This window comes from Dipodomys ordii, unplaced genomic scaffold (assembly GCF_000151885.1).
Source record: "Dipodomys ordii isolate 6190 unplaced genomic scaffold, Dord_2.0 Scaffold48, whole genome shotgun sequence".
In the NCBI taxonomy this organism is placed as follows: domain Eukaryota; kingdom Metazoa; phylum Chordata; class Mammalia; order Rodentia; family Heteromyidae; genus Dipodomys; species Dipodomys ordii.
Window position 1 is genome coordinate 6,072,025 of NW_012267264.1, and position 18,241 is coordinate 6,090,265.

The 18,241-nt window shown below is 35.0% G+C and overlaps 1 protein-coding gene across 1 annotated transcript in view; it reads right to left on the reverse strand.

Annotated features, from left to right (window-relative positions):
* Positions 1-4,225: 4,225 nt before the first annotated feature.
* Cped1 (cadherin-like and PC-esterase domain containing 1) overlaps positions 4,226-18,241 on the reverse strand; it is a 241,432-nt gene continuing 227,416 nt past the window's right edge. Inside the window, exon 22 of the mRNA XM_013019900.1 lies at positions 4,226-6,154. Coding sequence (XP_012875354.1) covers positions 5,927-6,154 — 228 coding nt within the window. The 3' untranslated portion in view covers positions 4,226-5,926. The remainder of the gene's footprint in view (positions 6,155-18,241) is intronic.

An 18,241-nucleotide genomic window follows, 5' to 3' on the forward strand; every position in this document is an offset into this window, starting at 1 on the left:
ATATTTTCTGTTTTCCTGATTAGAAAGAATGTATCTTTGAAAGCACATTCAGCTGATAGTTAATTTATCTAGATGATCAATTTGGGCCCAATAAGGACTTAAAATTATCATTTAGGATTTACACTGTAGAGTAAGTTGACCCTCCACAGTGACTCATGTATGAAAAAGAAGGCATGATTGATATGAAGATCGGTCAGAGGCAGCTGGACAGAACTTAAGATGTGTGTTCTTCCTAGGGCCTAATGAGGCCCTATGACTGTTTCAGCCCTGTTTTGATCACAATGGATGTCAGGAACTAACCTGGTTTATTGTACCTTAGATTCGGCACTGGAACTCGTACAATCCTCTTCTATCCATGCATTTACTGAAAATGACACAAGAACCCTCAGTTGCCATCTCCAGCTATTAAGATGAGAAGATCTATTGGAAATTGGTCAACCTTTTATATCACATGGAGATTTTCAGATATACATGTAATATAACATATTCATTTTATTTTAATACTCTAAAATGTTTCTTTTTAATTTTAATTTTATTGTCAAGGAGATGCACAGAGGGGCTGCAGCGACATAAATAAGGTAGTGAGTACATTTCTTGTCAAACTTATTACCCCAGACCCTCTCGTTTTTCTCCCACTCCCCCTCCAACCTCCCCAAGTTGTACAGATCATTTCCAACATATTGTTTTGTGAGTATTGCTGTTGCATTGGTTCCTCCTTTGTCCTCTGTCTCACTATTTTTTTGTTCCCCTCTCTAATTCAGATAAATGTATATATAATACCCAGGGTACCAAAATCAAATACAGTGACAACAGAGGATAAACCATAGGGGGAACAAAACCACAAAAGAAAAAAAGAAATCCCATAGTACATTAAAATGAACATCACAGAAAACCTCTTATGTACATGTCTTAGAGTTCATTTCACTTGGCATCATCTTATATGACCACATGTACATAGCACTTGAGCCGTTCTCTCATCTGCTAAGATCATCCTAGATGTATACTATTTATTATAAATAGGGGAAACCATGGGAGCTGTTTCTTTGATAAGAGACCTCCCATCCAAGAAAAGCCCAGGACCAGATGGATTTACAAATGAATTCTATAAGCAGAGCTCACACCAATATTCCTCCAACTCTTCAATGAAATTGAAAGTGAAAGCTCACTACCAAATTCATTCTATGAAACCAGCACAACTCTCATCCCCCAAACACTAAGGGATTTTTCAAAGAAAGAGAACTATTGATCCATTTCTTTGTTGAACATCGATGCAAACTTCTCAACAAAGTTCTGGCCAATTGACTTCAACAATTCATTAAAAAAATCATACACTATGATCAAACAGGATCCATTCCATGGATGCAAACCTGGTTCAATATACACAAGTCAATTAATGCAATTAATTACATCAACAGGAACAAGAATAAGAATCACATGCTCATCTCAATAGATGAAGAAAACACATTTGACAAGATCCAACACCTCTTTATGATGAAAGCTCTGGGGAAACTAGAAACCATGGAACAATATTATAAAAGCTGTGTATGATAAAACATTTTCTGTACATCAAATTCATGATTTATATTTTATTTCATTTTTATATTTTTGAAATTATCTTCAAATTTTTAAAAATGTCAGTGTATGGACCAAATAAAAACTAGAGAGTTTAAAGAGAATGAAAATGTCAATATTGATGTTCTGCTCATACAAATATGAATTCAAATGAGATTTCAGCATGTAGGTTTGTACAGATTGTGCCATAAAAGTGAAAGTAGAAATACAAGTGAACAAAGTATCTAAATAGATCATATTCCATCACTGTTTATCTAAAGTAAAATCTGCATCAAATTAATCCATTTCACCAACCAATCATAATGTAGGAAAATGTACAATATAACTAAGTTAGTGACTTTATGTTTATGAAGCCATGTTACTTCTAGATGACCAGTAATCAGTTGTAATTACTTTTACCTTTCCCCCTCTCTGTCTCTATCCATATATATATATATATATATATATATGCATATACATAAAATGTATATTTAATGGATACATACACATTTTATGGATTTCCTAGGAATGTAAATTACATTTTCTTGCAACAAAAGTATATAACTTTTATTTTCTATGATGAAAAGAATAATATGATGCTACACATAAATCATTTAAGGAAATCAAATGTCTACTCATAATCTAATCTCAAGTGCAATAGCATTCCAGGATATATTGCATAGAATTGTAAGAAAGACATGAAAACCAAGGAAACATTTCTGTGAAGAGCATTACAGACTGAAGGCAAAATACCAGTTAGTATAAATCAAAATAAAAACTTATGCAACCTAAACAATACCATCTTGTAGGAATTCCTCATACTAATTCTCAAAATGTAACTATTTTGTTCTTGCTCTTATTTAGGTTTAAAAAATTGTGTTCCTTTGTATTGCAAATAGACTTTCCAAACTTTACTCTCAATAAGTGATCATAATTAGTATTCTATTGCATGACAAATGTGTTTAGGCATAGTCATTTGGCATTTAAGAGAGCCATAAAATGAATTCTTTTTTTTCCATTGAACATGAAGAAAACAAGTGAAACACCCTTTCAGGAGGACTGCATTGGCTGTGTTGGTTAGAAAACTGAGTTCTGCAGTCCCTACACCAAGTAAATGAATCATAAAAGAAATATGGAAGTTGATAATAGCAGTTATGACAGCAATAAAAACATGATAAAAGGCTCTTTGACAGTATGAAACCTTGGAAGCCTTGCCAAATATCAAATCTAGATTATAGGCACTCAGAGAATCCAGTTGTCTTTAGTTGGTCTTCAGGGGGTTTCTGACAACTTCTGCTTCATTCTCTTAAGCTGAAATGATCTATCAAAATGCCTTCGCTTCCAGCAGCAATTGAATGCACTGCTACTTTACCAGACATTAAAAATAAAAAGAAGCTGCAGTAGCATTTTCAGAGCATTTATTTATTAAGCCAAACAAAATGGTGGAACCTGGGACAGTATCATCTTGTACTTGGATACATGGTTTTGGAGTTACCAGTTCATAGGAACTTACTCATTAATATTGGTTTATTTTAAGTAAAATAGTCCTATCTGTTGAATTCTATTACTTTCTTTTACTTTTCTTTATTTGAACATTTGTTCAAATAAGACTTTAACACTACATTTAATAAGATCTAGGTTCTTGATTTTATTACTATAAGACATCACCTTCCTTCTCCCATTTCAAATCTTTAAAGCTTTGAAAAGTCTCATTGGTAATACAATGTTGGATCCATTTCTATATTTTCTTCTAGAATCTTTAAGTTCAATTGAACTACAAGAGGAAATTTCAGACGCAGAATGACATTTATTGGAATAGTTTCTAGTAATTTCTTCCAACATTTTGAAGTGGTAATCACTGTTCTGTAGAGAAGATACCTAGGTATATGGGCAAGTATCATGAGAAACAATGAATGCCCCAAACATAATCCTAACAAGAAGAAATGCTGAGCCTTGCTCCAGCATGTCTCTTCAGGAGCTGCTGCCTACTGAGAAGAAGCACACCATGCCCAGTACACCATACAACACACACACACACACACACTCTCTCTCTCTCTCTCTCTCTTTCTCTCTACATACACATGTAGTCTCAGAAGTGATGATAGGTAATGTTTGTACAGTTATTCTTAACTTTTAATACTCCAGATTTCTAAATTGTTTTCTTTAGTTTAGATTGGATAATGATCAATTCTTACCAAAAAACACTTCCTGTAACTTTCATACCTAAAAATATTCATAAATGCTTACTCCCCATTTTCCCCTCAAATTATATACTTGCTAAACATGGACAATACTTGTGCGCGCACACACACACACACACACACACACACATCAATGTTCCCCAGTGTAAAATAATATGGTGATTTTTTTCAGTTAATAAGTAATTTAGACTATCATTAGAATTTCAGGCCTAATCTTAAAATAAAAAATCTAGAAATTTATAACTACACTATGCTGATTCATCATTTTAGATTGTTGCATTCATCTGAACAGACATGTTAGAGAATACCACAGTTGAAGGGTTGACATAGTTAAACTTGTATCATGACTCTCCCATGCTGGAATCCACATGATAGTATCCATGTCAAGAGTTGTGTTTTATATGTTTGCATTCCTTTGAAAAAAGAAAGATAAAAGATACTCTCTGAAGACCAAGTTATTAGTGAGATATTTATTAAAAATACCATTACAACTGTTTCTAAAGTCTACTATGATGTCAATGGTGAGGTAAATGCTAGACCAACCTCAGTCAAATTATTGCTTCTGTCAGGAAAACACTAATCTACAATAAGTGAAGACTGAAAGTTAGAAAGTTATTTATAATTTCCAAGACATGAAAACATGATGGAGAAACTGCAGAAACTGGTAATATTTTATATCATTTAAATACATCTCTGTAAACCTAAAAATGATGCTTCCATATGGGTGCAGAAAAACCTTTCATTTTGAAGCTGATTCTGTCTGTACCATTCTTGAAAAGAATGTTTCCATCTGTAAAATGTATGTTTATTATTTATACCAAGTGATATTTGCATTTAAATATAATTTAAGACAATTAAAATGTGTTTATATTCATATAAAAATATATATAAAAATAGAGTATTTAAAGAAGGTGGATATTCATTCTAAAGTACCAACCAATCAAAATAGTCTTATTTTTGTATGGCAACAAGATTGAGGTATTTGTGCATTTAGTAATTTCAGCCATACATCGAATTATGCCTCTCAGACACTTTTCCCCTAAAGAAAAGTAATCCTTTAAAAGTAACTATAGCAGTGAAATGTTATCTCATAGCTAAACATTTGCATAATAAGGACTCTTACCATTCTAATCCTAAAAGGATAGAATTCAATACTGCAATTAGGCATGTTTTATAGTTATGTCATAATTTTATGCCTACTCTAAATTTGTACTAGATACAATTTCTCAAGAAAATAAAAATACAGCTACTAGTAACATTTTACTCTTTCAAGATATAAAAAATGCTTTATGCTTATGCATTTGTGAATCTGTAGTCCTGTGGAAAATAGTTACATTAAAATGGATGTGTAATCTTAAATTATATGGGTGCAGGATGGAAAAACAAAGATTATCCTAAATAAGGCCATCAAGGAAATATGGTAAAGTAATATATGAGGAATTATGCTCTGTTCCTCACTGTAAATGATGTATTTCTTCCATTTAGACTGCAGTTTCCCACCTAAGTTCATAGACAGGACAGGGGGAAATGTTTATGAGAAACATAAGGAGCACAGAGTTAAATATACTGATGTTTTAACTATAAAACATCCCACTTCTTCTCTCTCTCAGAATCTTCTCAAATTCCCTTGTGGAGCATCACTTTTGCTCTTTTCCTTTCAGTCATACAATTTTAAAAGGAAAAGAAGAAATGTTTTTCATAAGCATCATGTCCACAAAAGACTAAACGATCAAAAATGTCACATTTCCCCCCATAAAGAACAGAAATGTAATCCCTACTTGCAAGTGGAATATATGTACTCCTTCATCCTTTTAATATTAATGCGTCCATGGCATTACTGAACAACACAGCCCTCCCTCTTTGTCCTGGAACTCAAGTGTTAGTGTATGATAATGTAATAGGTGGCCCATAGTGGTCCTAGATTATGATATTTCAAGTAATCCCTTTTTAGCTCTGCCTTTCACTCCAAAACAAGTGGATGTTCAAATTCATATCTTAACTTTTTAAAGCTTTATGTAAAGTGCTATTGCTCATTTGTACCTAAGTGTATATTGGGGTGTGTGCTTGTATCCCTGTGCATGAGCATGTGGTCAATCCAAAATCCATGTGAGGCACATTGTCTTGTTCCCAGATCTTTGTTTAAGAGCAACACCAACTCCAAATTCAATTCTCCTTCATGGAGTCTCCATAGTCCTTTTACTTGTACACATCCTGCTGAGAAGGATTTCAGAGCAAACCTGATTTATTGGACCTCTGACATGATAAGATGACTGAAAATTTGTCACTGAGTCTTGCTGTTGCCGTAGTTTGCTTTGATTGCTGAAATATTTTCCCACAATATGATTCTTCGATATTTTCATTTTAATAAACTGATATTCTTTGGATAATTTTGATTTCACCACCTGTAAGAAAACCCCAAGAAAATGGTGAGATAAATCAAGTACCAATAGGATACCAATCCTAAATATGGTGATATTAACTAACTTTCCAAGCTGTGTTTTTACTATTAAAATGGCACTCAATGGGTACATATGTGACATACATAACCAAGAATCAGGGTAACATATGTTTCAAAAAAGATCAAGGTTGAAGTTACAGCTCTTGTCAGTTTTCATACTTTGGGACAGCAACTAAGGCCACTATTTGAGATGCTGTTTCTATCGTGTGTGTGTGTGTGTGTGTGTGTGTGTGTGTGTGTGTGTGTGTGTGTTAGAGGTACTCTAAATTTATCTTCCCATGTTTCCAAAAGGAAGTAACTATAACTACATGGTAAATGAGAAGGTGACAATGCTGCAGTTTATGCTTTTATGCTTTTATGTTTTTATGCTTTTATTTCTCTGGAACTTAGTACACTATGGAATCTGAGAAACTCCCTATATTTTATTAAGCTAATGACTTTGTATATACATACACACATATATGCTTTTTGAATAGATGATATTATAAAGCATTTATAATCTAAAGTTTTATTCCTTTCTCTGTTTCACATAGCAACTCAATATATATAGAAAAGAAAATACTGGTAAAGATGGTTTGATAAAATATGAGTTCTCTTATTTTAATGCAGTTGTGAAACATTTCTTCCTGTCAAACATTTGGATGCAATGAACTATTTATTATTGATGACTAAAGAAAATAATGCTGGATAACATAGTCTTTTGTATTATCCTTTGAAGTGCTCTCTTTCTCTCTCTCTCTGCCATACTGAGATTTAAACTCAAGGCCTTGTGCTTGTCTAACTCTGAGACTTTAACCATAGCCTCAGACCTTTTAGTTTTATTGTTTTTAGGTAGGATCTATGCTTTTTTAGTTACATTGCAAGTAATTTAGAGGAGTAATTTGAATGAAAAAAATCTGTAAATATCTATAACAAAATGTTAACACTCATGGTCTATTGGAGGATGAAATTCAAGCAATTTTAAATATATTCTGACTTTTTGTCCAAATCTTTTCTATTACACAGTGAATGTGTATTACTTGAAAGTCATAAAAAGCCAAAGCTATTAAATTTTGAGGAAAAAGTTTAGTACATATATATTTAAGAAATGATTACACCTTGCTAATTCCAAAGACACAAATTGCTTTCCTATGGTGCTGGGAAGTTTGCTTTTTTCTGGAGCCAATGACTCTTAAGAAGGGAAGTGACATTAGGAAGTTGTTGCAAAGAATCCCCATGGATAGTAATTTAGGGCTCAGTTTGCAGTTAACCACCGATTACTATTCCAGATCCCAAGGGTTCTCTGTTATGTGCGGTTCTTGATGTTCCTATCTAGTTGTATTGTAAGTATGAATGTCCTAGGCTGGAATGGGCATCATTGTTTGCTTGAAGGCTTTTTTCCTTTGTGTAGGAACTCTGTACTTAACTCAAGATTAGCAAACAATCTTCCAGAATTTATTTAAGGAAACTCTTAAGCGTAACTATAACATTCAACCTTGAAATAATATTATTTCAGTGCTTGGAAAGCTGGAAAATAATCCTGTTTTGTTTATATAATTTTATCTTAATTTGTGGGTTTTGCAATTGCATGCTAATTACATGCAAAAGAGAAGAGGTACATCACAATGCAAGAGTTTATATTCATTTAAACATTTTAATGATTTATGATTTTAGGGTTGCCTTAAAATTATGTTGGATAAGGTTAGTGTCATAACTATAGCAATCTTAATACATACATTATAAACTACAGCCACTTACATAAAGCTTACATAAATTAATAAATGGGATAAGAAGAAATATGCATCTCCAAGTGCTTTTATTGAGATCAATAGCTTTCACTCCAAAGTAGTTTAAATATTTAACCAAGTATCAATGATGTTGATAATTTACTTCCACTTGTAGGTTTGATTCCTGTGACAGGATAATAGGATTGCTTCTCATTTTCTGCAGTCTAAGCTACTGCTTCCAAATCTGTTAATGCTCCTCTTACATGGTTTCAACTGGACTCTGTACAGCCTGTTGGTAAATGGCCCAACAGTTTGGTTTTCTTTGAAAACTATTTTTTTCAGGTTATAATTGAAGATAATCTTTCCTCATTTGTTAAGTCACTATTGCTTTGATACTAGATCTTATAAACTGACCCAAATCTATAGAGAATTATTTGAGTTTTCATTTATCAAAATACAGATGCTAATAATTCTTCCAAAATGTCAGTGTGAATTAAATCCAGGAACATTAAAAAATCCAACACTATTCTATGCCATACCATTAGCATATACAATTTATTTCAAGAATATAAAATGGTTCAATATAATAAAGTACTTCATCAATAGGGATCTATCAAAGCATTGTGTGGACCTATATGATTGCTCTCTCTGAAAACCCAGATGAACCCATTGAAAAACATTTATTATAAAGTTAACATTTAAAAATGATAAAGATTTTTCTCTATTCTGTCAATAATTAATAAGACATATGTTAAAAGTTGACATTACCAACTAAACAACTAAATTTTTCAATGGTCTAGGCAATGCAGGTAAATAATGCATTGAAAGTTTTAATGAGATACAAGCAGATGGAAATCCATAGCAAGTCAAAGCTTCCCAAATTGATTACTGTGTTATTCTAAGGATAAACACATGAAGATTTGTGGGGAACATGATAACAACTTCTTAAACACATGTCAAAGAAAAAAATGTAGCAAAATAATCAGCTCTATTTAAGAAGATACATAATTTATGAGGGAGACTTTCATGGTCAACACTGCATGCATCATTGTGACTTGCATCTACCGTCACGACTTATCATGATTCAAATCTACCATCAATTTCTTAGAGCAGTATTGGTTTTCCCAAACTCTGTGATTCCAACTGGATCTTTTGTGTCTCAGTACTTCCTTTGGAAACCTCTTATGGTTTCTATAGTCACCATCATCAGTGAAGTTACTCACACAATGGAAATCTTACTTTGCCAGAAGATTTGCTTGTTTCTTCATTTTCCCACAACCTCTCCAGTGGGTGGAGGTGTGGAGTAGGGGCTACAGAGGTTTAGCAGCATAGTTGGTTGCATTATTGTTTGTTTCATCTGGTTCTGATAGAGGGGCAGACAGTTGAGGTTGAACCCAGGGGTCTCACACATGTTAATTATAAACTCAGCCAATGAGCTACACCCTAGCCAAGGTTTATGATTTCTAAATCCCCAGCAGTGCTTTGATTTTCTCTGAATTCTGTATTGCCAACTCTGGAATGCCATTCCTTCATTCCAGCTCCTGCTTCTGCTCTTTGCAGACTCATGTCACCCAAGGATAGTTTCTCCTGAGATCTCTCTCATGTCGATATTTACTAATACCCTGGAAACAGTTCTAATCCTGTTATCCTAGTTATGAACAGAAGTTCTGTTGATCAAAAGTTCAGGTTTGATCAGCTACTCATTTTGGAATCATTTAGTCTCCCAGGGACAGGAAAAAGAACAAGGATGGAAGAATAGTGTATGTTCTCATGGAAGGTGCCAAGTTTTGGATGAGAGATACACTGTCATACATGCCTCTGTAATGCTCAGACAGTCAAGCATTCCTTCTGGGCTCCTTTAGTTAAGAGGACTGAGCTGCCTCCCAAGATGGAATCTAGGCTATATCTGCTACTCAACTTCAGATATATTTCATTATACCTCACATCCAAAAGGTGAGGTTACCTGAGTTCCATGGCCAGCCAAGCATCTGCAACTAAATGCTGAAAGAAATATCCCACCTAACAGTATTCATTGTTGCCCAGATTTTGAAAAGCTCATATTGAAAATGCCCAAACACAGCAGTCGCCAGTAGCTTATGCCTGTAATGTTAACTACCCAGGAAGCTGAGATCTGAGGATCACGGTTTGAAGCCAGCCTGGGAAAGAAAGTTCCTGAGATTCTTACCTTCAATTACTCACAGAAAAAACTGGAAGTGGTACTGTGGTTCAAGTGGTACTGTGGTTCAAGTGGTAGCCTTGAGCAAAAAGGAGCTCAGGAGCAACGCCTAGTTCAGTATTAAAGAAAGAGAGAAAGGAAGGAAGGAAGGAAAAAAGGAAGGAAGGAAGGGAAGAAGGAAGGGAAGGAGGAGAGAGAGAGAGAAAGAGAGAGAGAGAGGGAGGGAGAGCAAGCGAGCGAGCGAGTGAGCGAGTGAGAGAGAGAGAGAGAAAACTCACAAAGGGACAGAGCAAGGCTGCACATAGAATGGCACAGATTTGGAGCCCTGAGAGGATTTGCCTGGCAAATGGTTAGTACTGGGGCTGGATGCAGTATCTATGCTTTTGGAGACAACAGGGAATCAGAGGTGGCTGTGTGAGCAGGTGTGGGCACAGTCATGGCCGATGGGTAGTGTATACAGTAGGGAAAGTATTTGTGTTTTAGTTTATTGTCAGAGGTCATAGATCTGAATGAATAACATTTGTCAGAAAATCTGGTATACATTACATGCTCAATAAATTTTTTGTAAAAACTGTCAAGTATATTTTGCCTTGCATTATTGCATTATGGCTAGATAAATATTGCAAATTTATTTGTGGAAAGTAACCTTAAACAACATGCTCTCTAGAAAGTGATGGAATATAAGTAGAATTCAGTTGGAAAGAACAGGACTACAGATTAAAATGCACTTCACAACTTGCTACTGTTACCTGAAACATTTACAGAAATGGTAGCTCTAAATAGAGATAAATGTCACATAAATCCAATGGTCATAAATGTACCCATCCTTATATTTTTGATTTCATGACATTACAGTTGAGAACATTGTTTAAAATGAGTATGCATCAAACTGTTGATAGACTCTAACCATCAAAGGAAAAATTATTTTTATTGTACATACTTACATTTAAATAGTTATAATAGACCAAAGTTTTGTAGTCCTTTTGAAATGGAAAATCAAAAGAGAAAAAAATAAAGTTGTTTCTTACAAGACAAATATTTGATAATTTTTTCCCCTCATATTTTCAGAGATCTCTATGTTGGAAAACACATGGAGTAATTCAGATATGGTCCCTATCCTCAAGGGGACTATATAAAGACACATGTCTAAGATACTTGAAGTAAGAACAAGAATGAAGTAACTTCAAAGACATTGTCTGAGACTAGCTCTGCAAGGTCAGGCACCATGTTGTTTCCATGTCATGAATAGTCTTTTAGTACATTACGAAGACTTAGTGCTAATTTATGGTGGACATGATAATCTGTTTACACAGCTATTATTTCTTTGAACTTATCTGAAAAAATAGGTATCAGTATTAATGTTAAGCTCTTAACTATGTTCCGAAATATTACCTTGTATTGTCTACTCATAGAGGGTCTAGTGTGGAGGAGAAAGAGTTAGATCCATTTTTCAGATCCATTTTTTTAGGATTTGGAAATATTACTATCAGCGAAAGACTTTGATACCTGTACAATAATAAAATGGTTTCTTTCCTTTGATCTTGCATGGAAATGTGCCCAGTTGAGTCTTTCTCAAAGAAGATTGGGGATTGTTGAAATCTAAGTGAAGTGTGCATTAGAATGCAGCTTTGAAAAAGATGGCTAGCAATCCAAATGTTAGGTTACCTCTGGGGCATAACAATGATAATAAACAATAAAAAGAGCTATTAGAACACATGGGTGAAAAACGTAGAAAAAGCTACAGATTCTAGTGGTTTGACTCATCCAAACGCGTCTCTTAAGTTTGAGTGCACATGAAATGACCCCTGAGAAATAGATATGTTTGCCTTCAAGAAAAGAAACCACTCCATGTGATAAAGAGCACATGTGCTGCAGCATGTGGAAAATGTTTACACTACTTACCCTAAGTTTTATAATAAAATATTTTTCTTAGAGCAAAATTTAAATTTAGATTACATTGCATGTAGGTATCAACTATCGAGTAAAAATGATAATATTTCAAAATAATTTATATATCAATAGACTAATTATAGAAACTGAGATAATTTACTTTGTGAGCTATCAACTTACAGGCGATGCAGATGATCAGATTTTTTTTTCTGTGACTCCAGTGTTGAAATTCTATGCTTAGAAATGTAGAAGTTCAAAGTAACTTTTCTTTTTTTTATGGGTTTCTAATACATTATATGATCTCTCGGCTTATATTTATGCATCTTTCTTTATCTCCATGTAGTTAAAAACTTGGGTACATATATATTTTATAAGACATGCTAATGACCATGATTAGTAATTATCTATATCTGAAGTAACTTTGAAGTTTTGAAAAGCCAGTACCAAGGACACAGCTTGAGGAGCTGGAAACCAGTCAGTCAGATTATAAGCAAATACCTTCCTTAAAACCCATCTTGACCTGAACAACCTCCAAAGAACTTTGGATGTGGCTCCAGACTCAGAGAACAAAATAGAAACAATTGTCGTATTCAAGAATTACCCTAGACTGGATTACAAGTAGGGTATGAAGAAAAATGAGCAGAATGGTTTCCTAAAGCTACAAGCCATTAGACTGAGAAAATAAATTATGCTAATGTAGTCTAAGATAAATAGATATGAGCACATTTTATTTGATGTCATCATTGTGAAGAGTGACACTCAATCCAAGCTCTATTAAAAAATTATGGCCAGCTTAAAAGTGAAGAATTAATAGAAATGAAATCCAAATTAAGTAACACACAATAGATGCCTGTTTTCATAATCCATAATTGCATCACAGGACATCATGCAATTTTGGCAGATGATAGGGAATTCTTTCATTTAACCTTTTCATGAAATATTTAATTATGAGCAAATTAAGTAAACTGTTTTTATTGAAGGGAGTCCAATCTTAAAACAGGTGAAAAAAATGCAGAGGATTAGGGACATGATTTACAAATTTTAAATAAAGCAGCTTTGTTCTGTTTTGGGGTTGTTAGAACTCTGAGGACTATATTGACTCTGTGTCTTACTCTACTACTAATTCCCAGTCCATCGCAGCTTTGGATTGAGGAATGAATTCTGCTCTGGGAAGGAAAATGATCATTTACAAGGGTACAGGGCATTATCTTGCTCTCCCATTTATGTCTACAAAATAACTCCCTGACTTAAACTCCATTTCCAAAATGTTTGAATATTCATGTCACACAATTTTTAATTATTCTATTATTTTATTTTATTTTTGGCCGTAGTGGGGCTTGAATTCAGGGCCTGGGCACTGTCCCTGGGCTCTTTGCAAAGCTAGTGCTCCACCACTTGAGCCACAGCACCACTTCCACCTTTTTCTGAGTAGTTTATTGGAGATAAGAGTATGAGACTTTAATACCCACTTGACTCTATGATGAATATGAACCTTGCAAATTGGTGGTGGGGGGAGTAGAGAGGAGTAAGTGGGAGAAAATGAGGGATGGGGTAACTGTTTAAAAACAAATGTACTCACTACTTTACTTATGTAACTGTAACAACCCTGCTCATCACCTTTTCAATAAAGATTAAAAAAAAAAAGAGTGTCATGGACTTTCCTGCCCCAGCTGGCTTTGAACCAAGATCCTCAGATCTCAGTCTTCTGAATAGCTAGGATTACAGGTGTGAGCCACCAGCACTAGGAATGTCACAGAATTTTTGTACTATTTGAATGACTATCCTTGGTCTCACTGGTTGGACACTAAGATCTACCTTGATGTACTTGCATGTATCTTCTGGGATATGGAATCTCTTTCAAGATAACTCAAAGGTTTTTGGTTCCAGATATATATATATATATATATATATATATATATATATATATTTTTTTTTTTTTTGCCAGTCATGAGGCCTGAACTCTGGGCCTGAGCGCTGTCCCTCAGCTCTTCAGCTCAAGGCTAGTGCTCTACCACTTGAGCCAGAGCACCACTTCTGGTTTTTTTTGCTTATGTGGTGCTGCAGAATTGAAACCAGGGTCTCATGCATGCAAGGTAAGCATTCTACCACTGAGCCACCTTCCCAGCCCCCAGCTATATCTTTTTTTATCAATGTTTTTTTTATTGTGAAAATACTGTACAGAGGGGTTACAATTACATAAGCAAAATAAAGAGTACATTTCTTTTTTTTTTTATGAAAATACCGTACAGAAGGGCTACAATTACATGGGCAAGGTAATGAGTACATTTCTTATCAGGCATTGTTGCCTCCTCCTTTGTTTTTCCCTACCATCCCTGCCCTCCCATCTTCACAACTACATACCATTCCTCACCCCCCCCCCGCAATTGTAAAGTTCGTTTTTCAACACAGTGTCTTGTACATCTCACTGTTACAAATGGGGCCACCTATATCCCTATTCAAACATTTTGTTTTTTCCCTTCCGCTCCCCAAATTACACTGACATCAAATACAGTGAAAACAGGTTATACCGTGGGGTAGGGACATACAAAGCACAAAAAAAATCACATGGTACCTTATAAATATTAGAAACAATCACAATAAAGAAAAAGCCACTTGCATCCTTATCTTGGGGTTCATTTCCCTAACATCATCTTATCTGACCTTTTCTGCTTGTCTCAGACATATACTAGTTATTGCAAATAAGGGAAACCATGGGACCTATGTTTCTTTGGGCCTGGCTTACTTCACTTAATATAATTTTTCCAAGTCTTTCCATTCAGCCATATCTTTGAATTAAAACTTCCATCAAAGAATAAGGTCTTCAACTGCTGGCTTTACTATAGAGACTTGTTTGGCACAACCATTTAAAAAGATGTCATCTCTCAGAAGAATTCTCCAGCCTCATGACCAGTTTATGGTAGGAGGTCTGAAGAGTTTAGGGACTCTAGCTTTTGGGTGTCAACTTTTTTTTTTCAGTCTTCAAATTAATTTGTTCACAAATATATTTGTGTCTCTGAGATCAAACTCTGCAGTCTTGTTTAAAAGTTAATGTCTGTGCAGATGTAGGTTCTTGACTGCATGGCCTGGGGAAAAGTCACTGTTTTTGATTCTGGTACCCTGAGACTTGTATATATGTTTATCTGATTGGGGAAGGAAAGGGGAATAACAAAATGGTGAGACCAAGGACAAAGGGTGAACCAATGCAACAGTGATACTGACAAGACACAATATTGGAAATGAGCTTTACAACTTGCGGAGGTTGGGGGGAGTTAGGGGAATGGGAAAGTGGAAGAAAAATGAGAGAGGGGGTGACACTGTTAGACAAGAAATGCACTTATTGCCATACTTATGTAACTGTACTCCCTCTGTACAACACCCTTACAATAAAATTTAAAAAAATTCAACAAAATAAAAAGAATGCATAATAGACAGGGCAGGGGAGAGTCTTAGCAAGTTTGCACTGACTTCTGGCTGTGAACCATCTGGGAAATCAGTGGCTCATGTTTCTCCTTCCTAGGAACTTTTAAGTTGTAGCTTCCTTTGCTCGCTAAAGTCGTATTTCATAAAATCCCATTTCAAATTTCTTGTCTGTTTTGAGTTATTTCTAATTCTGTCTTTGTGGGGGTGGGTGATGCAAATAGCTTTATGTCTTTAGAGTAATTGTTTTGTGTGTATGGAGATTCAAGTGGAAGAGAAGAGACATGCTTGTGGTCATTCTGCCACAGTCAGCCTATACTCTATGCATGATTTTAGGCCTTATTCTCTATGCCTGTTTTCCCATTGTGCATTGAATGGAATGCCCTTCTTGGAAAATTAAAAAATAAGAAATCAGAGCATGCAGGAATACAAGTCTGTAAAACCCCGAGGGCCGATGTGGAGTCACTATTTCTTCTATTAGTCTCTGTACCACTCACAGACACACCATGGCGCCATGTTGGCAGAGAGCATCTGCAAGCTCAGCCTCTGTGGCAGCCCCAGAAAAGAATTTTCCATTGTTTGTTGAAAAACAAGTGCTACTGCTTGATACTCTGACTGTGCTTTGTAAGTGCTTAAGAAACAAAGATATATTGGAGACTATAAAGGCTTTTAAGAAATGTAGTCTCTTGGAAAATTGATCAAACTCCTGAATTATGTAGCATACTAACTAGAGATTTTTTGGTAAAACTATGATAAGAATAAAGGAAAGTAGTTCGGTAGCTAAAAGGGTTTGGGAAAAACAGAACCAAACCAACTTTGACTTTACCTGGTTAATTTTTGAAATAATCCCTTGGTTTATTGCTCAAGTTGTTCTCAAGCACTTACCCTCAAGTGATTCTTTTGCCTCAGCCTTCTGAAAGCCAGCACTATAGATAGGAGCCAACACGCCATGCTGAAGTTAGACTGCTTACTGGAAGGCCTTTGATGTTATTTAACATAGTATTATTGCTTGAGAATCCAGATACTAGAAGTATAAATAATATTTCCTAAACCACAGATCTCTACTAGGCTAGACCATTAAAATATAATATAGGAAATGCTATACATGACAGTTTAAAGCCTTAATTCAATGGTTTAAGGTTGGTAGAAAACTCATAGCCATAGATAGGGCTTTATTGCATAGAACATGAACTAGTGAGCATCAGTTTCTCCTCGTTCTTAGCCCTGCTGACATTCTACATTCCAGTAGAATACTACTAGTTTAATATAAAATGATTGATCCTTTTCTTGTTCATTCTGTTTCCTTATCCTTATTAAGAAGGAGACCCCGATTTAATTGGCATTACCACCATTCAGCATAAAATGCTCCTTTTAAATCAGAATTTTGTACTCAACCATCTTAGGAAGGACTGAAGTCTTCCAATGGCCAATGAATTCATCTTCAGGGGGCCTTGATCTCTAATTAGCTGGTAGAAACTGTTAGAATTCACTAATAGATGATGGAATGAATACTGATCATTTTAATAGAAAGCTTTCTTACATCACTTTTCTAAAAAGTGGGTATAGGAATGGCAGACAGTGAAAGTATCTGTGACTTCCGTTCAGTATAGAGCCACTTATGGATTTTAAAGGACAAACTCAAGTTTTGATGTATGAGAACACTCCCTTGCTGAGGGAGGGCAAGGAATATGGATTCAGGTGGTCAACTGGTTGGAATTAGTGACTCTGGGATAAAAATATTATTATAGTTTATAAAAAAAAGATAGAAGAGAAGAGATCTCCCTCTTCACCCCCTTATACATTTATAAATACCTACTGGCTACTAATCATTGTCTTTGCCCTGATCTTGGCTTAAAAGATTGTATAATAGTCCTATTTTTTCCAGTGTTATTAAAGTGAGCCTTACTATCGATTCTTTCTCTTCTGTTCACAAACTTGCCAGACTCTTCTCTTGTACTCCCAACCTCTTTCCCTTTTCATTACTTTGATTTGTTAAAGGGTTTTGTGAGCCCTTATTTCTTATTTTCTATCTCCCTTCAATCTATAATAGTTGAATTCTTGCAGCTAGCATTTCATGGTGCTTCTTAAGGTGGTCACAATAAAACCTTATTAATGCCAAAAAATCTGTATTTTGAGACACTTATTTGAATTGACTTATTTAATTTGACAATGTTGAGCCTATCTAGATCTCTGGAGAAATCTTTACTCCTTTGCTTTCTATGGCTCCATACTTTTCTATAATTTTCTCTTCACAGATTATGCTCTAAAACCAAATGTTCCTATTACTCATGGTCTATTTTTACACTTTCAACTATTACCTATTTCTGATGACTCCCAATTCTACTTCTAGTACCAACTTGTCCCTTGAGCTTCATACTTGTTATCCAACTGCCAGTTCAAGATCATCACCTGGATGTCCTTCAGGCATGCCAAATACAACATGTTGAAAGCTGAACTTGTTATGTTTTCTCTAAGCTGGTACCTTTCTAGCTTTTCTCTGTCTCAATTGCTCTTTCAGATCTCTAGTAAGTCATGCAAGATAGGGATCATCTTAGATTCTTCCAGCTTGCACATTCCACAGATAGAGCATACAGATGATTTTCTTAAGTAGAGCTTGTATTTGCCCATATCTCTTTTGTACTTACTGTCTCTGTCTTGACTGATATAGGAGTTTATTTTCTCTAACTCACTTTGCAAGAAATATAACCTCTCTCTCTGATTCAATTCATGCTACCAGTCTTCATTCTGAGACTAAAACCCCACCTTCAAAACCATTCAATACATCTTTACCACCTATGGGATACAGTATAAGTTCTTAACATCACTTGGTTCTTGTTTCCTT